Below are 27180 nucleotides of genomic sequence, written 5' to 3'. Positions count from 1 at the left end.
TATGGTAGCATACCAAAGCCACCAAGAACAATTCAATTGGCTATTAAGCATCCTTGCTGGAAGCAAGCTATGGAAGAGGAATTGGAAGCTTTGAGGCAAAATGAGACATAGTCTCTTGTTCCAAGAAATTCCACAATGAATGTGGTTGGCTCAGGTTGGGTACTAACACCCAAAATCAACCCTGATGGATCATTGCAATGCCTAAAGGCAAGGCTGGTAGCTAAAGGTTTTCATCAAGTAGATGGTGTAGACTTCACATAGACTTATTCTCCTGTAGTTAAACCAACTACTATTCAGATAATCATCTCACTAGCAATAATACAACACTAGAGTATTAGATAGTTAGATGTGAAAAATGCATTCTTGCATGGACTCTAGTCAGAAAATATATTCATGGAGCAGCCTCCTGACTTTGTGAACCAGGAAAAATATGGTCATGTGTGCTTACTTCATAAGGCTATTTATGGGTTAAAGCAAGCTCCAAGAGTTTGGTTTGATAGATTTGGCTCATTTCTACTTGAATTTGGTTTTTTCTTCCGTACAGTTGATCCAAGTCTATTTATCAAACATTCGGCTCATGGCACCTTGGTACTACTTTTATATGTAGATGATATCATCCTCACGGGTTCCTCAGATCAGTTAATTGATCTGTTCATAGCTGTGTTGCACACTAAATTTGCAATGAAGGGCCTTGGTGCACTTCATTATTTTTTGGGAATTGAAGTTACTTCTGTTTTAGATGGCCTTGTACTACACCAATCTAAGTATGCTATTGATCTGCTTGATCGTGCATTGATGAGAGATTGCAAACCAATTCATAATCCAATGACTCAAAAGTTCAAAACAGTCACGGATTCAATAGCACTTTGTGATGCTCACACCTATCGATCTCTAGTTGGTGCATTACAATATTTAACACTCACACGTCCTGACATTTCATTTAGTGTTAATTATGTTTCTCAATTTATGCATGCTCCAACACAAGACCATTTCACAATGGTAAGAAGGATTTTGCGATATATCAAAGGGACTGTCCACCATGGTTTGCATATTCAGCACTCAAGTACATTGGATCTTTATGCCTTCTCGGATGCTGATTGGGCTGGCTATCCACAAATATGATGTTCCACAACTAGTTTCTGTACGTACATATCTTAGCAGTAACATTATTTCTTAGAGTGCAAAGAAACAACCAACATTCTTTCGCTCAAGCTCAAAGACTGAATACAGGGCCATGGCCCAAACTGCTGCAGAAATCACATGGCTTACTTTTATTCTCCGTGATCTTCAAGTAACATTGATGAAACCTCCAGTTAAGTTCATTGTTCATGACTGTAAATGTTGTGTTTCATGCTAGAAGTAAACACATTGAGTTAGATTATCATTATATCAGGGAAAGAGTCTCTCTTGAATTGTTAACCACTCGACATATCTCAACTTCAACTCAGATTGCAGATGTCTTCACCAAGCCACAAACCCGATATGACTTGGACAAGCTCAAGCATAAACTATGCCTAGTTACTGAGCATAGTTTGAGGGCGGATGGTAACATTCATCATTCAATCAACAATATTCTTGAAATAGAAACTGTTGATATGGATGACAACATGACAAATATGGATGCCGAGAGTGTAGCAGACTGATTATAGTGCAGATTTTACTCCTTGTAATTTGCTGTTGTAATTTGTTAAGTCTTACTTTGTTTAGAATACACAACTGTCTATTACCATGTATAGCTATAGCTTATACAGTCTCTGTACACAATCTTTGAATATAAATACAATACTACTCTCATGGTAGAAGTGTGGTGAGATTTCTCAATCATCGACTTGTGTTGATTTTCTTCTAACACATAAAAACACATTTTTCCGTACACAAATGATGGTGCACCAGGAGAGGAAGAAGCTGAGTGGAAGAAGGGGTGGAGGCTATGGTTTTTTTATATAAGATGCTATTTACAGTTTTGGCCCTTCATTATGAAGACCTTTCATTTTGATACTAAGATGAAAGGATGCAAAAAAGTTATTTTTGGTATTTAAATTTCTGTTTTTTTTTTGGTTGAAATTATAATCATCTTTAAGAGGGTAAAGGTAAATTTGTTTGACAGTAGATTTTAGAATTAGTGTCATTCTATTATTTTTTATAAGATAAGATATATTTGACGATGATGAAAGGTTACACTTTATACTAACAGCTTTCAACAACTATATTATGACAAGATAATCGTCGTATTCTGCCCAGGAAATAAGTAGGTATATTATGTTAGATGCTTATGTCTCGATCTTTTGAGCTTGTTGTCATGAACTTTGAATTTTATATTATTTTTATATTATTTTGATAGCTATGAATCTCAAACTTTGTCCTTTATTAATCATAACTCTTTCACAAGTTGCAAAATTTGTGGTTCAATAGATTTGTCTAATAGTGCAGGTTTTTCATGCCGATTGATGCAGTTTCAACACTATAGAAATAGACTTCATAAAATTTTTTGACAAAAGGTACTTGCTATGTTTATATATTTTATAAAGCTAAGTAAATATATTTTGGTTTTTGTTGTTTATCTATTGTGTTATTTGTTAGACATTATGTATACAATGCATATTATAAGGTGTTGTTTTTTTTATTATTTTTTATTATTTTTTTTATAGTCAATTAGTGCTAAAATAAAATAACAACAGAAGATTTTCTTGTATACTTTTTATTACTTATTTCTCGTCGCTTCCAATCCTCATCATCCTCCTCCTCATTTCTTTCTCTCTTCCTCCTCTCCTCTCTTCCTCCTCTCTTCCTCATTGTCATATTCCTCTCTTCCTCCTCTGATGCAGGGGGATCCGAGACAGATGATGCTGAGCTGTCAGATTGCACCTTGATAGTGCTGAGATACCATGAGTTGGCAGATCAGCGCAAAGGCAGGAATTGATTGTGATGTGTTCCTCATTGGGGCCGTTTTGAGTGCGTTTCAGTCTTTTAGCCATAACTTTGGCGCTACGGGTGTCAGAATCGCACATAAGACCCCAATTCGAAAAGCTCTTTTCGGCGCATACGCTGTCCACATTGAGCATGGTTCCATGTGCCTTTTTTTCGACCTCCAATTCTGCTGTTTTCCCCTCCAAATCACTAGTTTTAGTTATTTTTTACTATTTATGGTAATATTTCGCTTGTCAGTTAGGAAGCCATTTTAAACCTGATTTGAGCCGAATTTTTTGCAGATTGCTTATTTTATTTCGAATTTCAATTTAGAGTGATTTCTGAGATTTTTCTATTTTTGGCAAAATTCGGATAAACACGATTTTTGACTATAACAGTCCGGCTTGTGGACTGATTTGGATGATTGCTTGATTTTATAATATTCCATTAAACCCTAGAGACTTTTCTCTCTGGTTTTGGGCGATTTTTCTCCTGTGAACCATCTGTTGGAACTAGCCTGCAGGATAATCGCTATTCTGTCCGGCGTCAGTTGGCATCAGAGCTTCAACATCTTCCTGGGAAATTTCACCAGTTTCAATGGCTGGTGGTCGTGGTCGTGGTTGTCGTGGGCAGGTTCCGAATGAGGAAGCCCAACGCCGTGATCGCAACGTTCAGGATGCGATGATTGAGGATTTGTAAAGGCAAGTTGAAGAATTAACCCAGCGCCTGGCGGCGCAGGATTTCGAGGATTGTGAGGCCTCTGATCACGATTCTAATTCCACTTTCGAAAACCCATATCACAATCGTGCTCTATTTCGGGAGCACCGTGGTCGGGAGGAGCGTCATGGAGACCTCGATTTTCAGGTCGATCTGCCTGAGTTTTCTAGTACGTTACAGGCCGAGGGATTCGTGGATTGGATTAATGAAGTGGAGCGTATTTTTTATTATAAGGAAGTCCCCGATCGTGTGAAAGTGAAACTGATCGCCATCAAACTCAAGGGCAGAGCATCTGCGTGGTGGGAGCAGTTGCGACGTTCACGAGACAGGCAGGGCAAGGCCAAGATCACTGATTGGGAGAAGATGAAGAAGAAGATGAAGGGTCACTTCCTTCCCTTCGACTACACGCAAACCTTGTTTCAGCGACTTCATGCGTTGAGGCAGGCGCGCGATCAGTCGATGATTACACGGAGGAGTTTTACCAATTGGTCGCCCGGAACGATTTATCTGAGATGGAGGAGCAGATGGTGGCGCGGTATTTGGGGGGTTTGCGCCAGCCCTTGCAAGATGTCCTCAGCCTTCATTCACTGTGGAATGTTTCGGAGGCCTACCAGCGTGCACTTGCTGTTGAAAAACAGCAAAACAGGAGACCAGTGATTAGGAGCGATCAAAACAGCCGGCCAGTTCGCCCTCAGGATTCCCGTCCTGTCCAGCAATCCCCGCAGGGTAATTCTAACCCTACTATTAGATGTTTTCGTTGTGGTGAACAGGAGCATAGGGCGACTGATTGCAGGAAGCCTGCTAATCAAAAGGGCAAACATTTGTTGATTGAGGAAAACGTGGTAGACGAGACTGAGGAGAGTGGCGAGCCCATGTATGACGATGATGAGACTGATGATTTGCTGTATGGAGATGGTCATGAGACTTTGGTCGTTCGCAAGAGTCTACTGACTCCCAAGGGCGATTCAGGGGACGATTGGTTAAGAACCAATATTTTTCACACGACCTGCACAGTTGCAGATAAAGTCTGTAAAATGATCATTGACAGCGGCAGTTGTGAGAATGTAGTGTCCGAGGAGGTTGTCCAGAAATTGCAGTTGAAGACGGACCGTCATCCTAAGCCATACAAGTTGTCATGGCTAAATAAAGGCAGTGAGGTAACAGTTGATAGGCGATGCCTCGTGTCTTTTTCAATTGGTAGAAAATATTTCGATAATGCCTGGTGTGATGTTGTGTCTATGGATGCGTGTCATGTATTGTTGGGTCGACCTTGGCAGTATGATCGCAGTGTCATTCATGATGGACGGAAGAATACGTATTCCCTTAACATCAAGGGAAAAAAGATTGTGTTGGCGCCCCGGCAGGAAGGACTCACTCCTACCCCGGTAGCCAATAATACTAACCTGCTTTCAATGTCCAGGTTTTTAGATGAGATTGAGCATGGAGGCGTGGTCTATGCTTTACTACCTTGCAAGAATAGTGCAGTAGACGTGGATACAGATTTACCAGTAGAGGTGCAGCGGCTGCTAGCAGAATTCTCTGACTTGATGCCAGAGGATCTTCCTCCTGGGCTACCGCCTATGAGGGATATTCAGCATCAAATTGACCTTGTTCCTGGGTCAAGTTTGCCGAATTGACCAGTATATCGCCTCAGTCCCAAGGAGGCTGAAGAGTTGCAGCGACAAGTGGTAGAGTTGTTGGAGAGGGGCTATATCCGAGAGAGTATAAGCCCATGTGCAGTCCCTGCCCTGCTAGTGCCAAAGAAAGATGGTTCTTGGCGTATGTGTGTTGACAGCCGAGCGATCAACAGAATTACAGTGAAGTACCGGTTTCCGATTCCCCGTCTAGATGATATGTTGGATCAGCTATCCGGTTCTAAGGTCTTCTCAAAAATTGACCTTAAAAGCGGATACCACCAGATCAGAATAAGGCCTGGAGATGAGTGGAAGACGGCATTTAAGACGCCACAAGGGTTGTATGAGTGGATGGTCATGCCTTTTGGGCTATCCAATGCGCCCAGCACGTTCATGAGATTTATGCATCAGGTCTTGCGGCCTTTTATGGGGAAATTCGTTGTAGTTTACTTCGATGATATCCTCATTTATAGTCCGACATGGGCTTCACACTTCGATCACCTCTGTGCTGTTTTTGAGATGCTGAAAACGGAGTGCCTGTTTGTCAATCAGAAGAAGTGTTCTTTCTTCACTACTTCTGTGACTTTTCTTGGTTTTGTTGTGTCTACTGATGGTGTTCATGCAGATCAGTCAAAGATAGATGCAGTCTTGGACTGGCCCAGACCAAGGACCTTACATGACATTCGAAGTTTCCATGGATTGGCATCTTTCTACCGCCGGTTCATTAGAAATTTCAGTACTCTGATTGCCCCTATCACAGAGTGCCTCAAGGGGCGGGATTTCCAGTGGTCTGAGGAGGCAGAGGCCAGTTTTCAACTGGTCAAGCAGAAGATGACCGAGGCACCAGTTTTGGCACTCCCTGATTTTGACAAAGTGTTCGAGGTAAATTGTGATGCATCTGGCGTTGGCATTGGTGGTGTTCTGAGTCAGGCAAGTCGTCCGGTTGCTTTTTTCAGTGAGAAGCTATCGGGATCACAAAAAAATTATTCCACTTATGATCTGGAGTTCTATGCCATAGTTCAGTCCCTGAAGCATTGGCGTCACTACCTAGTACAGAAGGAGTTTATTCTGTTTACCGATCATGAGGCCCTGAAGTACATCAATGGCCAACACAAGCTGAGTAGACGTCATGCCAAGTGGGTGACATACTTGCAAGAATTCACCTTTACGCTGAGGCACCAAGCAGGGAGTCTAAACCGCGTCGCAGATGCCTTGAGCTGTCGTACCTTACTCCTCACCACCATGAGTACCAAAGTTTCAGGCTTTGAGACGTTCACAGATATGTATGCAGCTGATCCTTCCTTTGGAAGGATATTTCAGGAGGTAACTGATGGTCATCGTCATGATTTTATTTTGCATAATGGGTATCTGTTTTGTGGATTACAGTTGTGCATTCCAGATTGTTCATTGAGACAGCAAATTATAAGTGAGCTTCATAATGAGGGACACTTTGGCCGAGATAAGACCTTGGCCCTCATCTCTTCTGACTTTTATTGGCCCAAGTTGACTAGTGATGTGGCCCATTATGTGGACCGTTGTTATGTGTGCCAGCGGTCTAAGGGAGTTCTCACCAATGCGGGCTTGTACACTCCCTTACCTGTTCCTGAAGCTCCTTGGTTCGATGTCAGCATGGATTTTGTATTGAGCTTACCCCGCACCCAAAGGGCCTCGGATTCTATCTTTGTTGTGGTTGACAGGTTTTCCAAGATGGCCCATTTTGTGGCTTGCAGGAAGACTATGGATGCTGTCCGGATTGCCCATCTTTATTTTCGGGAGATTGTGCGTTTACATGGTGTTCCTCGATCCATCACTTCAAATCGTGATACCAAGTTCATCAGTCATTTCTGGAAGAGCTTGTGGGGGAAACTGGGCACACAGTTGAATTTTAGTAGTGCCTAACACCCCCAGACGGATGGCCAGACCGAGGTGGTGAACCGGAGTTTGGGCAACCTTTTGAGATGTTTGGCAAGAACTAAGCCGAAGCAGTGGGATTTGGCATTGCCTCAAGCAGAATTTGCCTACAACAGATCAAAAAACAGAACCACAGGCTTAAGCCCATTTGAAATTGTCTATGGTCAGAACCCATCCGGGGTGCTGGACTTAGCCCCTATTCCATGTATAGGACGTTTAAATCCTAAAGCAGATGAGATGGCAGAGCATCTTCGGGGTATCCATGAGCAGGTGAAACAGACCATTCATGAGAGCAATACCAAGTACAAGACTCGGGTTGACAGTCATCGTCGTCAGGTACTTTTTGATGTTGGTGATTTTGTTTGGGCTGTATTAACTCGTGATCGTTTTCCTGTTGGCGAGTATAATAAGCTTAAGGATCGGAAGATTGGACCTTGTGAGGTCGTGCAGAAGATCAATGATAACGCTTACAGGTTGCGCCTTCCCAGTCACTTGAAGACTTCTGATGTCTTTAATGTGAAGCACCTAAGTCCTTGTTTTGTCGATTCTGATGACACTACTCTGAACTCGAGGACGAGTTCTTTCCAACCCAGGGCGACTGATGCAGGGCGATTCGAGACAGATGATGCTGAGCTGTCAGATTGTACCTTGATGGCGCTGAGATACCATGAGTTGGCAGATCAGCGCAAAGGCGGGAATTGATTGTGATGTGTTCCTCATTGGGGCCGTTTGAGTGCGTTTCAGTCTTTTGGCCATAACTTTGGCTACGTGTGTCAGAATCGCACATAAGACCCCAATTCAGAAAGCTATTTTGAGTGTGTTTCAGTCTTTTGGCCATAACTTTGGCTCCATGTGCCTTTTTTTGGACCTCAAATTCTGCTGTTTTCCCCTCCGAATTACTAGTTTTAGTTATTTTTTACTATTTATGGTAATATTTCGCTTATCAGTTAGGAAGTCATTTTAAACCCGATTTGGGCTGGATTTTTTGCAGATTGCTTATTTTATTTCAAATTTCAATTTAGAGTGATTTCTGAGATTTTGCTATTGTTGACAAAATTCGGATAAACACGAATTTTGGCTATAACAGTCCGGCTTGTGGACTGATTTGGATGATTGCTTGATTTTATAATATTCCGTTAAACCCTAGAGACTTTTCTCTCTGGTTTTGGGCGATTTTTCTCCTGTGAATCATCTGTTGGAACTAGCCTGCAAGATAATCGCTATTCTGTCCGGCGTCATCCTCCTCCTCATCCTTCTCTTCCTTTCTTCCTCCACCTAATCGTATTCTTCCTCTCGTCCTCCTCGTTATCTCTTTCTCATTGTCCTTCTCCTCTCTTTCTCATCATCCTCATCATTCTCACTTCCTCTTCCTCATCTCTACCTCATCGTCCACCTCCCCTTTTCTTCCTCATTCTCCTCACCTCTTCCCCCTCCTCGTCCTCATCATTCTCCTCTTGGATATACTATTTGTATATTATATTTTTACATAATAGATTGTTTGTAGTTAGATGTATTTAGAAATTTATAATTTACTTTTCGATTCTGACAGGTTTTAAATTTTAATTGCAAAAGCTTGAGATTTCTAGATGAGGCCTTAGGCATCTACAACCTTGATTGAATAGGCTTAGTGACTAACCTTAATCTTTGATCCAAAGGAAGTAGACGCTCTCTAAGTCTGTAGATTATATTTTGTAATACCCATTTTTTTTATTTAAAATACTATTTACTGGTTTCAGCTTTTTTTCAAGAAGACTTTTCATTTTGATGCTAAGATAAAAGGATGCAAAAAGGTGTCAAGGATATTTAAATTTATATTTTCTAGTTGAAATCATAATCATTAGGCGATAAAGGTAAATAGTTTGACGACATATTTTAGAATTAGTGTTGTTTTATCAATCTTTGTATGATAAGATATGTTGTACGATGATAAAGGGTAGTTGCACACTTTATACTAAAACCTTTCAACAACTATTTTATGACATGACAATGGTCATATTTTGCGCAGGAAATAAGCAAACATATTATGTTAGAAGCTTTATGTCTCTTTTGAGCTTGTTGTCTTGAATTTTGAATTTTATATTATTTTTATATGGTTTTGATAGCTATGAACGTCAAACTTTGTCCTTCATTAATCATAACTCTTCCACAAGTTGCAAAATTTGTAATTTTGTAGGTTTGTCTAATAATTGTAGGTTTTGCATACCAATTGATGCAGTTTTAACAATGTAGTAATGAACTTTGTACAGATTTCTTACAAAAAGTACTTGCTATATTTATGTATTTTATAAGGCCAAGTAACCATTTTAGGTTTTTGTTGTTTATCTATTTTGTGTTCTTTATGAGACACTATTTAGGCATATTATGAAGTAATTTTCTTCTATTGAATTACTGCTAAAAATAATATGATAGTAGAATATTTTCTTACGCCCTCATCGCTTCCTTATCCTCCTCCTGCTCATCTCTTCCTCTTGCTCCTCTTTTGCTTTTCCTCCTTCTCTTTAACTCTTCCGCATCCTCCTTCTCTTCTAGTCTCCTCATCCTCCTCATCTTCCTTCTCCTCTTAGTACTATTTGTATGTTATGTTTTAAAAGATTAAACTGTTTTTGTTTAGACATGATTAGAAATTTTGTACTCATTTTCCAATTCTTAAGGGTTCCAATTTTAGTTGGCAAATCTTGAGATTTGTAGAAGAGGCATTAGCATCTACAACCTCGATTGGTTATGCATAGTTGGCAGCCTTCAGGTATGAAACAATGGAGGCAGACACTCTGTAGGTCTATAGATGACATTTTCTACTCATTCTTTAATTGTACAAAATATTATTTACAAGTCTTAGCCTTTCATTCATGAACACCTTTCATTTTGATGCTCAGATGAAAGGATGAAAAAAAGATTTTTTTTGGGTACTTATTTTTCTATTTTCTAGTTCTAATTGACGGTAGATTTCTTGGGTATATACTTATATTTCTATTTTATTTTATTTTAGCTCGTTTTGGTAGCAATGAAGCTCAAATGTTGTCTTTCATTCACTCAAGGTTTGTTAGTTTTCCTTGTTGATTAATCATACTCTTCCTTTAGTTTCAAAATTTGTGGTTATATAGGTTTAGTTTAATAGTGCAGATTTTCCATGTTTGATGCAGTTTTAAGAGTATAACAATGAACTTTGTAGGGATTCTTGAGAGATAGAACTTGCTATGTTTATGTACTTTCTAGGGGATTTGTAGATGTATTGTGGTTTTTGTTATTTATATATTTGTGTCCATTGAGGCATTATGTTTGCAATGTATATTATAAGGTGTTTATTGTCAATTATTACTACAAATAATCTTGCTGCAAAAGATTTTATTATATTCTTTTTATTATTAATTTCTTCTCTTCTTCTCTCCTCCTCCTCCCTTTCTTCCTTCCTCATATTTTCCTCATCCTCCTCGTTCTCCTTGATATACTATTTTTATATTATATTTTTTAAGTTTACTTTGTTTTTGGTTTGATGTTGTTTGTATTAAACTCAAGGTTTCAAGCATCATTAACTCTACATTTACTTATGGATTTTGATGATAAAATACTAATTCAAGCATAAAAGAGTTTCATGCTTAAAAGGAATCAAGGACATCAGCTAATCAAGCATGAGCAAGAAAATGTATAAGCTTACAAATAAAATTCTTAAAGAGTAATTTTGTATATTGTTTTCAAAATTCAAAAAAGTTTTAAGGCTCAAAAAGAATTTTTTCTCATAAAACATTAATTTGCATTTTTTGTGTATGATATTTTTTAAAATTTGAAAAATAATTGATTGTCATATTCAACATATGCACGATATTGATTAAAAGTTTAAAATTTAAAAATTTGAAATATGATTAATTTTCATCTTTCATATGTGCATGATATGATTGAAAATTTCAAGTTTGAAATTGAAATTTGAAGTTTGAAATTTGAAAAATGATTGGTCGTCATTTTTCAATATGTGCACAATATGATTAAAAGTTTGAAATTTGAAAAATAATTGATTGATATTTTTGACATGTGCATAATATGTTCAAAAGTTTGATATTTGAAATTTGAAAGATGATTGATTATCATTTTTCACATATGCACGATATGTTTAAAAGCTTGAAATTTGAAAAGGAAGTCTCATATGTCTAAAAAAAGTTCATTTGAGATCTTCAAAATAACACAACAACTTCAAACTTTTTACAACATTTATTCATCAAAAATTTTCAATCTCTATTTTCTATCATTGAGCCTTAATACTTGTTCATTTTGATAAATATATAGTTTGTGTTGTACTATTTTCATTTCACTTATTGAGGAGTAAACTCTGATAACCTACCAAGTATCAGCTCATATATAAACAGTAAAATAGTGTGCGTAATTCTTGTGAGTGTAGTATGAGTTCTACATGGACAATAGTTCAATCACCACTTGGAAAGTAATTGTAAATGTAGAAAGTGTTTTACACAATTTTTTTGAAGTAGTATTACTCAAAGGTGTAAGTTTGTATCTCTACCTCATTAAAGTGAATCTGAAAATATTCAAAAGATAGTTTGAGGCACGAATATAAGTAGTGAGGCTGAACCTTATTAAAATACTGAATTTGCATATCTCTTACTCTTTATATTTAATGTTGCTTAGTAGTGAGATTAAACATAGGTGTAAGCCCCTTGTCGTGTCAACAAGTTTACCTAGAAATCGCAGGCTATGAGAGAGGGGGTGACTCGCCTTACTCCTCGACTGTCTAACATCCTACAAGTTCAAAATTAGGCACAAAGTATTGGTTACAACCTTTGGCTCTAGACTCTATAGAGGTTTTTAGTGTATAACCCTACAAAGAACCTATGAACAGATAGTGAGATAAGATAAGATTATTTAAAACAAAAATTTAAAATTAAATAAAATATTATTAAAATATTATTTTTTAATATTATTATTGTTTTGAAATTTAAAAAAGTTAAATTATTTATTACATTTTATGTAAAAATTTAAAAAAATTATAATGATAAAATGAGAGGAAACCGTTTCTATATACCATTGCTTACTTTTGCAATATATATTACACAACAGGCTGACATATTTGAGATAAAGTCAATAGTCACAAAGTGAACAGTATTGTTTGACTTCTTGTTATTACATATTATACGGCCCGTGCATGGGACACGATAATTGTATACTACTTCTCCTTGACTCGAGAATATTAGATGTTGATCAGAAATGACAGATCTTCGGGGTTTTGGAAGAACGTGATCCGAAGGGGACACTTCTATAATTATAAGCAGCGTATTTCTGGCTATCCGATGAACAATTCAGTCTCCGCATGATCTATGTCCGAACCCTGGCTACTAGGACGATGACTCCTACTGGTTAGTGTCACTATGTCTCTCTTGATCGCCTGGTAACTGCTGCTGATCTTTTGCACCGCACTGATGTCACCAGGGTTGGAAAAAGAAAGTGATAAAACTTACATCCCTAACAACTCTATCTCAAATGTATATAACTTAAATACTACACAGTTACACAACATGCAACCATATATCAAATGTCATGATTCCTGATTTGCCAACAGGAGAAGAGAGCAAAAATATCATTTTTGGTTTGGAAATGTTGTTTTATGATCAATCCCAGAAGGGAAGCCAACTAATTAAACATGCAGATTCACTTTAAAACCAAGTTGCAAGAGAACTAAGATCAGTAAACACGTCAACGGTATCTTGTAGTTGCAGGGTATGAATAGGCCGTGAGTACTAAAGGGAAATATTGAAGGTTCAACTTTCCGCTGATCATAGCCTTCTCTTCTAAAAGAAGTCTCTCCTGAGTTTCCAATGAATGTATTAGAAATTAGTTAGACATGCAACAAAAAGTTATAAATAGAGAGCATATATTGGTCTTCAATGGCATATTACCTTTTCCTTTAGATGCTTTATGTGATCCATCAGTATCCAAGCCTGTTAATTTAGGCCATTTCCCCTTTGTTAGCTTTTATAATATTCGTTTTATAAATGCATATGAAAAATGATAGATATTTGGTTGTGCTTATTATCTTTCAATATATATTTGATTGCTGAGAATGGCATATAGGAAAAAGATGGCTTCTAGCTTCTCAGCTTCCTCCCCCCTTTCAAATCAACCGGTCAAAAATTTCTGGAAGAAAACTGTGTTGATACCTTTGTTTCCCTGATCCGGTGTAAGCTTCGCACCAGCTGGTTCTCTATCTCTTGAAGTTCTTCAGAATTGCAAGAACTTAAACCATATCCAAAAAGTTCCCTACAACAAGCAAATTTCAAAGTGGAAGATGAGACTGATCAGGTCAAAGATCCAAGTAACAAATATAGTAAGGAGAGAAGTGCCAAAGCAAGAGAAGAACCTTTGAGAAACATCAAGAAGTCTAATCTTCTTTTCCATGATGGCAGTTTCGCTTCGCAATTCCTGCAATAGTTTTATGACAAAGGATTAGGTAAATGATGGATTCTTATTGTTTGTGGAATTCAGGAGTCAAAATATATGTGTTCTTGAGAGTTAAACCTGCACATCAAACTCAAAGTGCCTAATTTAATTGTTAGATCATTAGCATGGAATTACAGTGTTATATCAGCATCGTAATAATAGATACATACATCGAATAAGATTTATTGGAGTCATTCAATGTTATTGGTTTTGATACTTAAATGCATTATTGGTATTATCATCTTTATCATTATGTTTTAACTGCCATGGCTAGCTATAAAGCGTTAGCATACTTTCTATATTCAGTCGTTGAAAAAGAATAATCTATTAAAGGTGAAAGTAACTAATAAATCCTAAAAAATACAATCTCAAAGAACAATTAAGAAAGGTCTGATCAGTTGTACACAGTGCTTTCCTTGAGAGAGAGAGAGCCCTAGAGTCCGAGTGCCCAAGAGAGAGTTTTAACCCACACCCACCGTAAACCTTTGCTGGAAGGGAGGGGGAGCCCCAGCCCCTCCCTCTCCTCCTCCTCAGCCACTACATAGTGGCTTTTTCCAATTTCTTTTCTCCAGCTAGTCCACAATTTCTTTTTCTTCTCTTTTTTTTTTTTCCTTTCCTTTTCCACTTGATTGAAAATGTCCAATTCGTCGCATTCCGGCCTTCGGATTGTCACACATGCCCCACCACTGTGCTAGCTAGCTGCCAATCTTCAAAACCCAGGTGGAGGAGCTGCCAAACAACCGACACCTGGCATGCATGCGCTGCCCAAGCCACGAGACTTTTTAATACATCGGCACATTTTCCGGTATCCTTCCACCACACTATCGGCACAGTTGGATTCCCCATCTCTAGATCCTTCAGATCTCAAATCCCTTTGCCCCATCCCTGCCAGCAAGTGCACGTTCCTCCGAAATACAGCCACTAGCAATATGGACCATCCGATTCTAGCTGTCCAGTTATGTTTCAGCTTTCCTTAACCAAGAATCTACAGAAAATGGATATGAAGATCTTCATCGACCACTCTAGAATAAATGGTTGCAGTGCCTCTTTCACCAATGCAGATCACCACCAGATTCAAAAAATCTACCAGATAGATTTTATAACCGCTATTGTAGCGGTCCCCTCCTTGGCTTGGCCAAGAAAAAAGGGACCGGGTCCTGTATCATGTATTGCAATTTCTGTAAAAGGGTTTTTGCCAGGGTTCCCCCGCCCTCAACTCTTGTATTCTCTTTTAATTTCAATGCAAGTTTGTTTAAAAAAAACTAATAAATCCTAAAGATATTCCAAACTCATCATTTCAGATGACAAGGTATTCTATGCCAAAAAATAAAAAAATATAAATAAAAGTTACGAAGCGAGAAGTTTGCTCTTCATTTATGGTGCATTTGGATGGGATAGATTTGAAGGAGGATTCGGATTTAGGGCTTTAAAATCCAAATTTCTCGTTAATTTTTGCATCAAAGTTAAACAAGATTTTAAGCTTTTCAAAATCTTAGATTTAAAATCATGGTCGATTTGAAATCCAAATCCAACTCAAACCTAAATCCGAATTCTTCTATCCAAACGCAACCTCAAAGTAAATTATTAGCATAAGCTTTTATAAACGATGTTTTATACTGTTTTACAAAGTTCTTCATTCAAAGGAACAATATTTGTTTTTCTAAACACAATTTAAAATTATCTATGTTGTAAACACAATTTATGCAAAATGGACATGATTTTTGTTTTGTATTTCATTCAGAGTATTTGAACTATGTTGTGTGGTACTCCATGGCGGCCTACTCTATTGACACTAACCTGGTAATGGCCCTTTACCTTTTGACGATTTTACTCATCTATTAGTATTCAATGACTTAATACCATGTCCATACATAGTACCAAGGGATTTTAATCTAGCCTATAGGTTGCCCCATTCGTGAATTGAACTCGTGACGTAGTCCCTAATCTAATACCAGTTATTAAAAACTCAACTATTGATCATCCAAAAGCCTTAAGACTGTTGAGTACTAATTTGGTTAAAAGTTTAACTCTTAAGACCATAACATTGAATATGAGCAGCATTACATATTCTTCTTAACTCAAACTGCTGCTGTTCACAACACCATGAACTTGCCTAGCTATCATCACCCCTTGGCAACCCCAAAACGCACTCCTCCCGCCTACACTCTGGCAATCAGACCTTAAATTCATTAAATATTTGCTGTACTTTTGCCCCAATGAACAATAGCATAACTCCAATCATTAATGCTGTGTAGCTAGAAGTTCCAGAGATAGTTCTTTTATGGTACTGTGTTGGGGTGGCTGGGTTTGGAGATCAGAAGGATTTGGATTTGGTCTTTAAAATCCAAATCCCTTATATGTGGATTATATATTAAATCTGGATTTGGATTCAGACTAGGGTTTTAAACTTTTCAAAATCATAGGTTTAAAATCATGGTTGAAACGCAATCTAATGTTCATCAAAATCAATATTGACTTTTCCTTCAAACCTTGAGCGTAGCCAATGATCTCTAATCGGTATACAACCACAAAGCATTTCTTCCACAATAACAAGCCCTTAATTATAATTGTTACTAAACTCAGCCCACCTATTAAGCTAGTGAACGTCGGCAGATTTCCAATTGGCCCTATCTTCGGAAGTCACCTGATCTCCAAGTTGGAGTGTTATACACCTGCTGGAATTTAGAAAAAAGTAAAGACTCACTTTGAGGGTGAGGACCTCCAAAGCAAGAAAGAAAGAGAAGAATAAATTCTGTTGTATTGGAATATTCGATAATCGGAAATCATCCCACCCACGGAAGCTATATGCTTCCAGAATTGTAACTGCCTCGCAGTAAAGCTAAGGCTACAGTACTCGTAACAAAGGAAAATAACAGACATACTAATCACGCTAAGTCCTTGCATAGAGGGCTCACAACAATGTACTGTACGAAGCCCAACCTGTATTAATTCAGTTTATTACAATTGACTTAAAGTACCCAAATCCATGGCCCATGAGCCAAGCCCAACTGACCCACGAGCCCGGCCAAAAAGAGCCCTAAACTCCCAAAGCTTTGCCTCCCGAATCAATTACTCTCCTCCTCTTGCTACGCCTCCGAGTTGCTAGTGATTCCCTGGTCACCACCCTCAGCTCCGGTCACCTTGTTACAATGCCCTCCCCTTAAAACACCTTGCCCTTAAGGTGGGGAAATGCCGCTTTCAGCTTATAGTAGTTCTCCCAGGTAGCATCTTCTTCCTCTTGTCCGTGCCATTTCACCAATAATTCCACCACGGTTCGGTTGTTCACTGGCCGAATCCTACGATTTAATATTTCTACTAGTTCCGACTGCAGGATTCCCTGTTGATTCACTGGCGGCAGTACTGGTGCAACTACCACTCGGTCCCCTAAGCTCCTCTTCAACTGTGAGACATGAAACACTGGATGTATCTGTGAAGACGCCGGCAGTTTCAGTTTGTAGGCTACTTCACCCACCCTAGCCTCCACCTGAAATGGCCCATAAAAATGAGGTGCTAACTTCAAATCCCGTCGCTATGATACAAACACTTGTTGGTAAGGTTGTAACCTTAAATACACCCAATCTCCCACGGTAAAGGTCTGCTCTTTCCTTTTTAAATTAGCATATTTCACCATTCATTCTTGGGCTCTATTGATGTTGTGTCGTTCAATTTCAACTTCCTCTGCCTTAGTGGTTCCTGGAACGTATGAGATGAGCTTGGGATGTTGGTAACCATATAAAGCCTCAAAGGGTGTGAGCCTTGTAGATGTGTGTTGAGTGGTGTTATACCACCACTCAGCTAATGGTACCCACCTGACCCAATCCTTCGGCCAATCCCCTACAAAACATCTCAAATAAGTTTCAAGGCTCTTGTTCACAGCCTCAGATTGCCCGTCTGTCTGCTGATGGTATGCCATGCTAAACTCTAGTTTGGCCCCTTGAGCTTTAAATAGCTCCCTCCAAAAATTACTAGTGAATGTACTGTCCCGATCTGAAACATTCGATTGGGGTAATCCATGAAGCTTGAACACATGTTTCACAAATAACTGGGCTACTGACTTAGTTGTGTATGGATGTCCCAAGGGCACAAAGTGACTGTACTTAGTTAAATGGTCCACCACCACCCATAAAGACTGAACCCACTAGCATTTGGTAACCCCTCAATGAAGTCCATGGTGAGTCCATGGTTGAGAGGGTACTGGAAGGGGTTGTAGCAACCCATTAGGAAGGGTATGATCAGTTTTTTGCTGCTGACAAATTGGACAATTCCTAACAAAAGCCCTCACCTCAGATTTCAATTTGGGCCAATAAAATTCTCGGGTCACCTTGTGAATGGTTTTATCCATTCCCGAATGGCCGCCCCATGAACTACCATGTAAAAATTCCAAGTGTCTTCCTTTTAACTCCGAGTTGCTAGCAATATAAACCCTGTCTTTGTAGTATAGCACACCTTCCCTAACCAAATAATGCTGAGGTTCCTGACCTTGTTGGCACTTGGACAGTATTTCCAGGGCTCTAGGATCACCCTTATACCATTCCTTAATCTCTTCCAACCAATCTAAACTCGGTACTGATAGTAGGGCCACAGAAAATTCTTCTTCCTCACCTTGTCTAGATAGAGCATCTGCAACTCTGTTTTCAGCCCTTTTTTTAAACTCCACCACGAAGTCATACCCCATCACTTTACTCAACCACTTTTGCTGCATTGGAGTACCAATTTTCTGATCTAGAAGGTATTTTAAGCTATGGTGGTCAGTTCTCACCACAAAAGACCTGCCTAAAAGTTAGGGTCTCCATTTTGAATAGCTGTATCCAGAGAATACAACTCTTTTTCATAGGTAGGTAGGGAGAGGGCCCTCCCCTTGAGTGCTTGGCTGAAAAAAGATATGGGCCGTCCTTGTTGCATGAGTACAGCCCCAATTCCCTTACCCGAGACATCACATTCTATCACGAACTTCTTGGTAAAATCAGGAAGGGCTAGCACTGATGGGCTGCTCACAGCCTGTTTCAATCTTACAAAAGCTTCATCCGTTGCCTCCCCCCAATGAAAATTATCCTTTTTAAGCAGTGCTGTTAATGGGGAAGCCAACACTCCATAATTCTTTATAAATCTCCTATAATACCCTGTCAACCCAAGGAAGCCCCTCAAGGACTTTATGGACTAGGGTTTTGGCCATTCCACCATGGCCTTTAATTTTTCAGGATCAGTTCTTACCCCCTGAGCCGAAATTAAATGGTCCAAATATCCCACCTCCAAGCTTGCAAAACAGCACTTAGACCCTTTAGCAAATAACTGATGCTTCCTCAAGGTCTCTAAGATTACCCGTAAGTGCTGTAAATGTTCCTCCTCATCCTTACTATAGATTAGGATGTCATCAAAGAATACCAACACAAATTTTCTCAAAAAAGTTCTAAAAACTTCATTCATCAAATTCTGAAAGGTAGCTGGGGCATTAGTCAGCCCAAAGGGCATGACTAAGAACTCATAGTGGCCTTCTTGGGTTCGGAAAGCTGTTTTATGTATGTCTTCAGGCTTCACTCTAATCTGGTGGTAACCGGATCTCAAATTTAGTTTAGAAAACACCTTAGACCCATTTAATTCATCCAGCAACTCCTTTACTACAGGAATGGGAAATTTATCTTTTACAGTTACTTGGTTCAAGGCTCTATAATCCACACACATTCTCCTTGTACCATCAGCCTTTCTTACCAATAAAACAAGGGATAAATAAGGACTTTGACTGGGCCGGATTACCTCAGAATTCAAAAGCTCCTTAATGATTCTCTCAATCTCATTCTTTTGGAAAAAAAGGTACATGTATGGTCTCACTGACATTGGCTGTGTTCCTAACAACAAGTTGATTGCATGGTCTTGCTCCCTACATGGTGGCAACCCTTTTGGTTCTTGGAAAACATCATGAAACTGGTCCAACATTTTTTTAACCTTCTGGGGGCACTTCTGCGTAGGGGTACTGATCTCTGGTTCATTGATTAATTGTAGTATTGTTCCCTTCTTCTCTAACTTGCAGAGTTCACTACAGGAACTCTCCTCCAGTAGCTATGTGGACATCATTCCCTACAACAGAACCTCCTGCTCAAGATGGTTAAATTGCATGGTAAGTTTTTTAAAGTTCCATGAGATAGTGCCCAGAGTTTGTAGCCATTGAACCCCTAAGACAACATCACACCCCACTAACTCCAGCAAGAAAAAATCCATAGTGAATGATTTTTCTTGGATTTTAATCTGCACTCCCTTACTCCTGCACCATTAGCCAACTTCACCTTCATTGTGTCCTCATTGCAAACCTTCAGCCGACACTTTCTTCTTGTCGCAGTGTCAATGAGGTTGTGAGTGCTGCCCGAATCAATTAGGACAACTACCCACTGACCAGCCAACTTCCCTTTTATCCTCGTAGTCTTTGGGTTATTGGACCCAAGTAAGGCATGTAATGATAGTTTAGGCTTCTTGCCCACTTCCGTAAGCTCCACTAATTCTTTTCCTTCCTCCACCAGATTTACTACCTCTTTTTCTCCATCTTTTTCTTCTTCTTCATCCACCACCTCTTCTATAAGGAACAGTTTGGGACTTTTACACTTATGCCGCGGATTCCACTTGGAATCACAATAATAACACAGCCCTCGCTCTCTTCTTTCCTTCATTTGCCCTGAATTAATTTTTTGCATAGGCACTATGGCCTTACTGACATTCTGTCCAGCCTGGTGACCACCTCCTTCAAATTGACTGGATTCCACCATTCCAACCGAGGGGTTTCTGAAAACCTTTTTGCCAACTCTCACCAACTTTTCTTGAATCTTAGCCAAACTGAAGGCTGTTAGAAGATCAGGTGGATTAAACATTTTAATCGATAGTCTAATCTCATCTCTTAATCCACTTAGGAAGCAACTTAGCTTAGATGGATTTGGCAGCCTAAGCAATCTATTGGACAGATTTTCAAACTCCTCCTTATACTCTTCTATTGACCCAGTTTGCCTTAGCTTAGTTAGGGATTCCATAGGATCATCATATGTGCTAGGGCCAAACCTAATGAGGAAAGCCCTAACAAAGCCTTCCCAATCTGTTATGGACCCTGAAATCTCCATATCCTGAAGCCACACCATAGCCTTCCCTTCCATGTGAAAGGTTGCTAATCTAAGTTTCTGGTTGGGTAATGTATTATAGAATATGAAAAACTGGTTGGCTTTATACAGCCAAGTTAAAGGGTCCTCCCCACAGAAAGAAGGAAACTCCAACCTTACTGACCTTGTAATTAACTCACCATTGTTCTACCCCGTATCCTCCTGCCTATGACGTGTTCTTGATGAAGATTCTTCTTGGTGCTGATACCCCGCATTCTTCTTTTGCAGTTCCAATGTCAATGCTGCGAGCTGCTAGACCACTGCATCAGATTGCCTTTTCAATGCCAACACCTATGTTTCCAAGGTCTTAAATTGTGATTCTATGGACTTCTTCAACCCATTCAAGCCATCCTACAACTGGTTCATTCTAGTACCTTCCACCATCGTCAATGAAGCAGCCAAGGAGAACCTGGCTCTGATACCAATTGTTATACGCCTGCTGGAATTTAGAAAAAAGTAAAGACTCACTTCGAGGGTGAGGACCTCCAGAGCAAGAAAGAAAAAGAAGAATAAATTCTGTTGTATTGGAATATTCGATAATCGGGAATCATCCCACCCACAGAAGCTTTATGCTTCCAGAATTGTAACTACCTTGCAGTAAAGCTAAGGCTACAATACTCATAACAAAGGAAAATAACAGACATACTAATCACGCTACGTCCTTGCATAGAGGGCTCACAACAATGTACTGTACTAAGCCCAGCCCGTATTAATTCAGTTTATTACAATTGACTCAAAGTACCCAAATCCATGGCCCATGAGCCAAGCCTAACTGACCCACGAGCCCAGCCAAAGGGAGCCCTAAACTCCCAAAGCTCTTCCTCCCGAATCAATTACTCTCCTCCTCCTCCTGCGCCTCCAAGTTGCTGGTGATTCCCTAGTCACCAGCCTAGCTCCAATCACCTTGTTACAAGGAGTGAATTGAGAATGCTTTGCCACACGAATCACACAAACAAAAATAGGACCAAAGTGAAGCACTTATTCTCTCATTATGTCACCTTTTGCTAGATTATACCACAGATATCTATACTTCCAAAACCTACTCATCTCACCCTTCATGTAGCATATGTTTTCATGACTAGGGAAAGATTATCCACAATATCTATCTGATATTTTAAAATAACTTGTCAAAATTACCATTGGAGCTACCTCTCACCTCTAGTGTGATTCCTCCCCAAAATTAGTCATAAATATAGTTAGACTTTCTTATAATCATCATCAAAGCTTAATTCTGCATGGTAAACAACCTATGTAGGATTTAGCACATGCCTAAACATCTCCCATTATCTATCAACTCATTGTGGAAATTTAACACTTCTTTATATTCCATGATATCACATATATGATATAAACCCATGAAAAAAGACATGATTATTGAGCTTAACTAAACAGTTACTCAAAGGGCTAAAAACAAAGCATGTGTAAGAAAGTTTCAGCAGCATCATTTTTCTGGTTGTTGTTGATGGCAGGCTTAACAATTTATCAAATCATTATGAAGTGAGCAATACTATTCTTTTCATTAATAACACGACACCGAGTATTTTTCTTGCTAATTCCAAGATAAAGGCCTACCTTTATATATTGTTCCTCTGCAATGTTGTTGAGTTGCCCACTGTTTGTACGGTTAAGGTATTGCTCTATAATCATTTGTATGCTGAACTTCCAAAACACAAATTCTCATCAGTACTACGTGTAACCTATATTTTAGAAGAGGAAAAAAAGGAACTTTGCAATGTTATGATGTAACTAAATTGCAATTATATGTCAATATTAAGTTGAAATACAACATATGATGTTCCAAGTTTTTTTTTCTTTTTCCGTTTAATTTACAAAAAAGAAAGACACAATGTATCATTCCACAGCCCACTTAGCACGGGCGCGAGCAAAAACAACAGTACACATCTTGACGGCCTACTAGTAAGTGCATGAAGCCCCTCCAGGCAACAGATTTAACATGATCCATTTGCTAAAAATCTTGACCTTCAATGCAATAGTAAATAAGATGTAACATGTACATATAGGAAGATCCATGCATCTTTAGGATTAGTTGAAACTTTGTCCCAATCACCCAGTATCAGTTAAAAAAATGTACGTATAGGAAGCGACTTAATAGGGCCCACGTTAAACTACAGTACTGTTCAAGTTCCTCTGTAGCATTATTAACGCAGTTTTAATCTTAGTCTGAAACTTCGTAATTAAGCAGCAAAAATAATTTATTCAAAATCATTTAAAATATGATTATGTAGGACTACTAAAATGGATTTTCTAGAGATTTTTGAGGTAAGGAGGGATTTCAGAACTTTTGGAAGCCATATGGTCCCATTTAGGCCGGCCCCTCTTAGCCTCCCTAAACGCAGATATAGCTAGTGCTTTTTTGGGTCATGATTGGAAGCCGTATCAGATTGTAACGTGATGTAAGCCCTAAGAAATAAGTATCTATATGAGACTTGAGAAAAGGAGATTATAACTCTTCAGATCGTGATTAAGTTTAGTTCTTTTGAAACATATGGGAACATGCTACTTGCATTCCCCTTGGTTGTAATAAATTATATCAAAATTGACCTACTAATTCATGTAGATCTTGATTAATGATGACTGTTAAGAGTATTCTCATTGGCTTAGGCAAAGGTAGAGCTAAAACTTGATTAAAGTCACATGTTTTACTTTTTGCCTATTCCATTCAAGAGAAATTCCCACATTTGATTATCTAGCTATTAGTCAAAAGAATAATTAGCACTTAACAAATCATTTGTTGGGTTTGTTTTATTTTCAAAAGAAGTTAAAGCAGAAGAACTTCCGTTATCTGAACATGCAGACAAAAAAATATCTGAGTTAATTAGCTTAAAAAAACAAATGTCTTTAGACAAAATATATTTTAGTTGTTTCACACATTCATATATATTAAATTAAGGTCACGTTGAATTTCCTTGATTGTTTTCTATATATTTAAGTTTAGGAAGCACTCAACTACACATTTCTGGTACAATTCTAAAGGAATTCTTTGAAATATGATTTGAAAAAATGAGTCAGAAATATAGAACAAAAAAATATGGTTGTTTGCAACGCAAAGTAGATTTCACATAAGAAACTCAATCGTAAAATAATTCATATTTGAATATATAATAAATGCAGGTTCGCAAAGAATCTAAAAGATGTTCTAGTCTTATAAAACCTGATAATGAAATCGATAATAAATACAATCATATAAGTAGAAAAAAAATGTAACTCAAGTTGAGTGGCTCGAGAATATATCTCGCAATACCCTTATTAACATATTATTTCTTTTTTGAAATGCTTATTAACATATTATTATTAAGATAAAGGGATAATTTAATGGTAGACCAAATAAATATGATGGCATCACCAAAAATTTAAGTCGGGTTTGGTGGGCCCTTAAACTTCATAAAGTACCACATTAGGTGTCAGTCAATGGCTTGAGATTTTGATAATTTTTAAAGGAGTGAATTGTGAAGACGTTAAATGGATATTGTCCTGCGTGGGATGTTAATTAAAAGGAATTGATGGTAACTGCATTGCTAACGGATGGATATATAGTAGAATTAAATTAGGCGAACCATATATATTATGCAAAACTAGATATTACAATCATGTTCATTAGGAGTTTTTGCATTACTTGGGGTGTGTGGCTTCAAGGAGCAGTGGCACTTTTGGATTGATGTATTGTGTTTCTACAATTCAGTCTTGGCAAATGATTCTCCAGCTGACTTCTTCAATACTGTGGACAAAGACAGGGCGACTCTTTTATATGTCTTTGCCATGGAAGCTTTTAGTAGACAAAAGTGGGGATAGTTTTCTTTTGAATTTTTCTCAAAAAGTTTTCTTTTGAATTTCTCAGTGGAGGATACTGACTGAGGCACTCTGATCAACATTTCTTATTTATTATTTGTAAATGATTCGTTGATATTTGCAAGGCGGATAAAAAAACACATGCTATTTAAGGGCACTTCTAGACTTTTACACCGTCCATGCCTTAAAAGTGAACTATGGAAAGTTAGAACTGGTTCTAGCTGGAAACTAGGGAGACCTGCTCATGGGAGATCTATGTAGGGGACACCTGAGCCCAAGTGGTGGATCTTGCCTACAATGGAGAATCAGATTAATAGGCAGAGGAGAAGAGGGGAGGGAGAAGATAAAAAAAGGAGAAAAAGATAAGAAGTGCTAAAATGAGTGATTATCTATTGCTTTATGGTGAAGTGGCTAGGGTGTTATGAGTCGTCTAAGAGAAAACCCTAAGGCTCCCAACCTGCCACCCCTGCACCCACCCTAGACCGGCGAGTGACACCCCACCATCGACACTGCCACCACCACAGACAACATCGACAGGCTTTGGCGACTCCTTTGAGGGGCCTCCAACGTCAATCCTCCTCTGGCGACCGGGAGTTTCTACATTATTTGGTTTTCCACATTGGGGGCTCTGACGGGTTTTTTTTTTCATTTGTTCTTCTTTGTAGGCGCAGATCTAGACCATCTGGTGATTTGGGTGGGATGGCAGATCTGGTGGGTTTGAATCTTGATATGCCATTAGGGAAAGCAGATCTGGTGGGATAGGATCAAACGATGATGACACAAGATGTGAATTCAGCTCAGCTGGAAGGTGAGAGGTGGTTGAAGGTGGAATCTAAAACCTTTGTTTCTACAAAAGGGGTGGTAATGGTTATCGTATCTCTAAATGTAGTAAAAGGATGATTAAGTTCATGCGCCTAGGTGGGTCAGCAATTTTGTGGGTGGCTAAGGAGATGGAGGATTGTCTAGAACCTAACTGTCATGAAAGATTTTTCAAAGAGCTTAGGATGGGTAATGGAGTTATCTTTATCCAACATCATATTAATGCAAGGGGCAGTTTTCTGCAACTCTCAAAATTCTGGAATTGAATGAGGAAAGGTTTGTTGGTGATTCCAAAAGGTGCAAATGGCATTGGATGGAAAGGTTTTCTGCAGTCCATTCAAAGCGTTACTAGGTCCAAAGCCACTATTTTGAAGCATGCAAATAAAGTGGAGTTTGTTGAAGGAAAGACAGTGGGAAGGCCTACAGCATTCAAAGGTGCCTTGTACACAGCAGTGTTGAGGTCTTTGGTGAATAGCCCTGCCGAGATTAGCTCCGTGGCAAAAAGAAAAGGTAAGGCACTTGTAGGAGATAAAGGTTGTCAAGCGACATTGGGAGAAGTGGAGGGGGTCTTGTGGGATGTCAAAGCTCAATTGACATGAGTTATGGACTATGTGAGAGATTTTTTTTATAAGTAGACTGTGAGAGATCTAATGATTAAAGTGGAAAAGGGGCTAAAACTAGTCATGGGTTTCGGTGGTGGGTCAAAAACGGACAAGGGAGGCGGGGGGTAGATCCTACAGGTTTGGAGGCCTCTAGTGTGCCAACAAATGGCGTTTCAATGCTGTCTCAGATAGGATCGTTGGACACCGGTATTGCTGTCCACACCGATGTCCCTCAGGACATCGATAGCTTGTTGTCTGTGCCTCTTGAGGGAGTAGTAGGCCCTCAGTCACCAATTACAAATAAAGTTGGTACTTTTTTCCAGGATTCACTTTCAGTTGAAGATGGGGGTCCTTCCAAGGTCTTGAGTACTTATGACAAAACAGACGAGCCTCTTTTAGAAGATGAAAATGGGGTAACAAGAGGTAGCACTTCCCCTACCTGTTCTATGCCTCCTGAAGGAGCAGTCGAGTTTGACAAAGTGGCACTGAAAGAATCATTGGGGGATGGTGCACATACAAGCAATGTCCTCGTCGATGGAGGGGGGAACCTTTAATGGTGACAGAATCTCGGGTTTTCTCATTGGTATCTTGTATGGAGGAATGTCTAGAGTCGGGAGTGCAGTTGGGTAATGTGTCTGGAGATAATGTTGTTCCCCTGGTTTCTCCTCCTCCGACAAACGATATAGCGGATTCACCTTCAGATTGGATTCTAAATAAAGTTAACGAGTTTCAGCACATAGTAGAGATTTCACATAGAGGATATGAAGACCACTTTAAAGCACTACTCACTGCAATTGAGGCAAGCCACGGGCGTGAAACTAAATTAAATTTCAAAAAAAGTAGAGAGTTAAAACGTCATTCTTGGACAATCAATTGTGACAATAAGGGTGGTAGCTCAAGTTAAAGAAAGACTAAAGGGAGGGTATTGTGAAGACATTCCCATAGAAGGAGTTTCAGGTAGAGTTAGTTTTACGGGAAACAAGGGGTTGGGGTGGGGTAGGCGTGTTCCATTCCAATTCGAACTTGATATATGTTGGGTAGGGAGGGCAATGTGAAGACGGGAACCACAAGGGGTTGGGGTTTGGCTTGGGTATTAGTTATGCGGGAAAAAGGGGTTGAGGTTTTGGGTATTTTGGGATTAGTGTATTTTGGGTTTTTTTTCTCGGGCTTTTTTGGGTCGTTAGGGACGCTCTATTATGGGCTAAGTGTTTT

General features: G+C 39.0%; 2 protein-coding genes across 7 annotated transcripts in view; one reads left to right on the top strand and one right to left on the bottom strand.

The window, feature by feature from the left end:
- The first annotated feature begins 393 nt into the window (after positions 1-393).
- Positions 394-1122, top strand: LOC122306192 (uncharacterized mitochondrial protein AtMg00810-like). Its single transcript, XM_043118631.1, has one exon. The coding sequence runs from the start codon at positions 394-396 to the stop codon at positions 1120-1122; it is 729 nt and encodes a 242-aa protein (XP_042974565.1).
- An 11038-nt stretch (positions 1123-12160) lies between these two features.
- Positions 12161-27180, bottom strand: part of LOC122307297 (MADS-box protein AGL42-like) — a 30987-nt gene continuing 15967 nt past the window's right edge. Inside the window, exons 3-8 of one of the 6 annotated variants that reach the window (XM_043120079.1) lie at positions 22313-22394; positions 13528-13589; positions 13328-13427; positions 13067-13108; positions 12933-12974; positions 12161-12586 (exon numbers count right to left, since the gene is read on the bottom strand). In XM_043120079.1, the coding sequence (XP_042976013.1) occupies positions 12521-12586; positions 12933-12974; positions 13067-13108; positions 13328-13427; positions 13528-13589; positions 22313-22394 (394 nt within the window). In that variant the 3' untranslated portion in view covers positions 12161-12520. The other 5 variants (XM_043120080.1, XM_043120077.1, XM_043120078.1 and 2 more) reach the window with 5 other exon arrangements.

The sequence above is a fragment of the Carya illinoinensis genome, chromosome 4, assembly GCF_018687715.1.
Source record: "Carya illinoinensis cultivar Pawnee chromosome 4, C.illinoinensisPawnee_v1, whole genome shotgun sequence".
Lineage (NCBI taxonomy): Eukaryota > Viridiplantae > Streptophyta > Magnoliopsida > Fagales > Juglandaceae > Carya > Carya illinoinensis.
This window is presented reverse-complemented; position numbering and strand designations above follow the sequence as displayed.

Coding starts and splice junctions, on each gene's coding strand:
- LOC122306192 (XM_043118631.1), top strand. CDS start 394: ATGGAGCAGCCTCCTGACTTTGTGAACCAGGAAAAATATGGTCATGTG.